This window comes from Thamnophis elegans, chromosome 6 (assembly GCF_009769535.1).
Source record: "Thamnophis elegans isolate rThaEle1 chromosome 6, rThaEle1.pri, whole genome shotgun sequence".
NCBI lineage: Eukaryota > Metazoa > Chordata > Lepidosauria > Squamata > Colubridae > Thamnophis > Thamnophis elegans.
Genome location: NC_045546.1, coordinates 68,622,994 through 68,627,435, shown reverse-complemented (window position 1 = coordinate 68,627,435; position 4,442 = coordinate 68,622,994). Strand labels below are relative to the sequence as shown.

General features: G+C 40.7%; 1 protein-coding gene across 1 annotated transcript; it reads left to right on the top strand.

Annotated features, from left to right (window-relative positions):
• The first annotated feature begins 420 nt into the window (after window positions 1–420).
• LOC116510749 (protocadherin gamma-B5-like) lies at window positions 421–3,083 on the top strand. The gene has a single exon (XM_032220397.1). The coding sequence runs from the start codon at window positions 579–581 to the stop codon at window positions 3,081–3,083; it is 2,505 nt and encodes an 834-aa protein (XP_032076288.1). The 5' UTR covers window positions 421–578.
• Window positions 3,084–4,442: the final 1,359 nt, after the last annotated feature.

Below are 4,442 nucleotides of genomic sequence, written 5' to 3'. Positions count from 1 at the left end.
ATATGAATTTAATCCAATGAAATGCTCAGGAGCACTCAGAAACTTGCATACATTTTGCTTTTATGGCACATTGATTATCAGGAGAGAAGGGTCACTGGAGATAGGAATGCTGTAGAAATGAAGTGTGGCTATCTAGGTACAGAGATGAAATATTGCTTGTTCTACTGATAAAAGTACACAAAAAACCATGTAAGCACACATTATTTACTATAAGCACTACAGATTCAACTGTCCATCACAATCAAAATAATCAAAATGGGGAAAATCTGAATGTATTTGAGTTGCTTCTTGCAGTTCTGCATCTGAGACTCAGAGCGCCGCTGTTGGCCAACATAGTTCACAGAAAGGAGCTGGAAATCTAATGGGGCTTCCTGCCTTCTGACTATCCAGTCACCGAGTACAGAGCAGTCAAAGAGAGGATTGAGGGACACTCACCGACCATGGCAGAGAAAAGAAAACCACTGCAGTGTAGATAAAACTCAGCAGAATCCCAGGAACCTCTTGATGCTTTCTTTCTACTGGGAATTTAAACTCCTCAATTTACTGGATTACACAAAGCACTTTTCACCGCAGGTGAGATGGACGGCAGGAGCAAAGCTGAAAGCAGATCTGTAAAAAGGCAAGTACGTCTCCTCTTCTTATTGTCTTTCGTCTGCCAGACCGTCTCAGAGCACCTTCGCTATTCAATTCCAGAGGAAATGGGAAAGGGTTCCGTTGTGGGGAATCTTGCCAAGGATCTGAAACTGAGTATTGCAGAAGTGGGAAATCGCAACCTGCATATCCTTTCTTTAGGCAAAAAGCAGTACTTCTCCATTAATGCTGAAAATGGGAATCTGTATGTAAAAGACAGGATTGACAGAGAGGAAATCTGTGGGGAAACTGCACTCTGCCCCATCAGTTTTGAAGTGGTGAGTACAAACCCCATGGACATGTTTTACATAACAGTAGAGATCCAGGATATTAATGACAATGCACCACATTTCTTAAATGGTGATATCAAGCTAGAAATAAGTGAATCCACTTTACCAGGAGCTACATTTCCACTTGAACAAGCAGAAGATCCTGATATTGGGATATATTCTGTCCAGGAATATAATCTAAGCATTAATAAGTATTTTACTTTAGTAATTAGCAAGCAGGACTCTTTAAACAAGTATGCAGAATTAGTACTGGAAAAACAATTGGATCGTGAAAGTGAAAGTACTGTTAGTTTAACCCTTACTGCTCTTGACGGAGGAAACCCTGCAAAAACTGGAACAGCCAAAATACTGATTACAGTCATAGATGCTAATGACAACCCACCTGTCTTCAGTCAAAAAGTGTACAAAATCAGCCTCAAAGAGAATGTGTCAAAGGGATCTACTGTAATACAAGTCAAAGCTACAGACAAAGACGATGGTTCCTATGGCCAGATCAACTATTTCTTTAGCAATATTGCTGATAATGCTCATCAAAAATTTGATTTACATCCAGAAAATGGTCTTATCACAATTCAAGAAGAGCTTGACTTTGAGGAAATAGAGAAATATATTATAGGAATAAAAGCAAGAGATGGAGGTGGCTTAGTGGCTCATTGTAACATTGAAGTAAATCTGGTAGATGTGAATGACAACGCCCCAGAAGTGATTCTCGCTTCCTCATCCAGAGAAATTCCTGAAAACTCTCCATTAGGAACATTAGTTGCCCGTATCAATATAAAGGATAAAGATTCGGGGGATAATGGGGAGGTCAACTGCCATTTACAGAATGCTTCCCCATTCAGAATAGTATCAGCAGCTAATAGCTACTATAAGCTGCTAACAGATGGTCCCTTAGATAGAGAAAACACCCCAGCATACAATCTTACAATCACAGCCACAGACAAAGGTACGCCCCCTCTTTCTACACAGAAAACCATCTCACTGGAGATTTCTGATATCAATGATAATGCCCCTATCTTTGAAAAATCCTCATACAGTGTTTATGTGGCAGAGAACAATCCTGCTAGCACCTCCATCTTCAGCATCAAAGCTATAGACCCCGATCTTGGTGGCAACGCTAGGATCACCTACTCCATCCTCACTAGCAAAATAGAGGCACTACCTCTCCCATCTTACCTCTCCATTAACTCAGAAAGTGGCACCCTCTATTCTCAAAGGTCTTTTGACTATGAGCAACTCAGAGAGTTTGAGGTACAGGTGAAGGCTGAAGATGGAGGCTCCCCACCTCTCAGCAGCAATGCCACATTGAGATTGTTCATCCAGGACCAAAATGACCAAAGCCCTCAAATTCTGTATCCCTCTCCAGGAGCAGAGGGCTCAGCCTCCTTTGAGATGGTGCCTCGCTCGGCAGAGATGGGGTACCTGGTTACAAAGGTGGTAGCTGTGGACTCTGACTCTGGGCACAATGCCTGGCTGTCTTATCATCTACTGCAAGCTACTGAGCCAGGACTCTTCACAATTGGTGGCCACACGGGTGAAATCAGGACACTGCAGACGTTTCTGGAAAGGGATGCTTTGAAACAGAAGCTAGTGGTCTTGGTGAAGGATAATGGGCAACCCCCGCTCTCTGCTATAGTCAGTCTCAATCTGATTTTTGCTGAAAACTTCCAAGAGGCGCTGCCAGAAATAAATAACCAAACCATGGATTCAGAGCAACAGTCTGAGCTCCAGTTCTATCTAGTGCTGGCCTTAACTTTGATCTCCTTTCTCTTCCTCTTGACTGTAACTCTAGTTATTATGATGAAACTCCGACAGTCGGGGAATCTGACATTTCTTCCATGCTTTGCTCCCATTCCCCATTCAAACAATGCCATTATATTCCCACCCAATTATGAGGAAGGGACTATTCCTTATTCCTATCAGCTCTGTTTATCATCCGAGTCCAAGATACATGAAATTACTTTTCCAGCACCCAAAGTTCAACCTACAGAATATATTTCATGCAACCAAAATTCTGATGTTCTTCTGCCTACTAATGCCCTAAATTCTGAGATGGAGAAAATTGATTTGGTGAGTTTTCTTTTGAAGAGTAGCAACTTAACATATCTTGTTAATGAAATTGAAAATGTTAAACGATTCTATAAAAGCTACCAGATCCTTTGATTTCTGTGTAAAAATAAGGTTATCTATTTTATTGTATACAAGTAGTCCTTCACAGCCGAGCCCAGCAATTTCTTTTGCTAAGCGAGAAAGTGTTTTGTGAATTTTTCTGCATTTTGTGACCTTTCTTGGCACACAGTTGGTAAGTGAATCACTGCAGTTGTCACCTTACTAATGTTGTCAAGTTAATCTGACTTCCCCATTGACTTTGTTTATCAGAAATTTGCAAAAGATTATCACAGTGCCTTGAGGGATTACAGTTGTCTTACCAGTCAGTGTCTGTACCAATTACCCAATCCTTTAAGTTCTGTATAGAAAGAATATTATTTTCTGTTTTGTTCCTGCAGCTATCTGTCGCTTTATTATTAATTCATTTTTAAAGAAAGATAGGTATTTCATAAGCAGTTATTGAAAAACTTTATAATTGATGGTTTTTGTAGTTTTTCTATTGAAAGTAAACAAGTACATTTGATCATATCTAACTTTTGAATGAAATGTCAACAATAAGTAATAATGAAAGATAACTTTTTAATGCTTCTAATATAGCAAATCTTCTAATAATATAGAGAGTGTCTGAAGCATTCAGAATGATTCACCGTATTTAGTACATATGAAATTATATCAGTAATGAATACCAATATTGTGTTGGGTATTTTTATGAACTTAATAGTATGAAAACACATTGTGTTTTCCATTGTGACTATAATTTGTCTAAAATCACTTCTACACTCTATATATTTATGTTAACAGATTACCATATTTTTGGGAGTATAAGCGGGTGGAAATGACTGTGCATCATATACAGCGAATGTTGTCAAAGCCCAGCCCACCCACTGGCCCTCACCCTTTGGCTGTTTTCGGCCTCTATGTGTCGTGTTTTCAGCCTTTGCACACTCCATCTTAGATCCATTCCAGGCCACAGGGATCCCTCTCACCTGGAACTGGCTGAAAACATGACATGTGTAGGCAAAAATGGGGCGTACGGAAGCCGAAAATGTGACGCACAGAGGCCAAAAATGGGATGCACAGGAGCCAAAAATGCAATGCATGGAGGTGGCGATCATCAGCAATGTGGTATGGCAATCCTAGCAGCCTGGAATCGATCTAAAATAGAGTGCGCAAAGGCAGAAAATGCTACGTGCGGAGGCCAAAAATGTGACACATGGAGGTCAATAACATAACATGCAGAGGCAGTGATGGACTGTGGCGATCCCCACAACTTGGAACAGCTGATTGGTGGTATTCTGGAAACCCGATCCAACCACCAATCAGCTGCTCATGCTGAATCGGGCTGTGATAACATGCTGAAGCTAGCCAGGCTATTTGCTATTTGCTGCAAGGACGCTAGCTAGATGAATACCG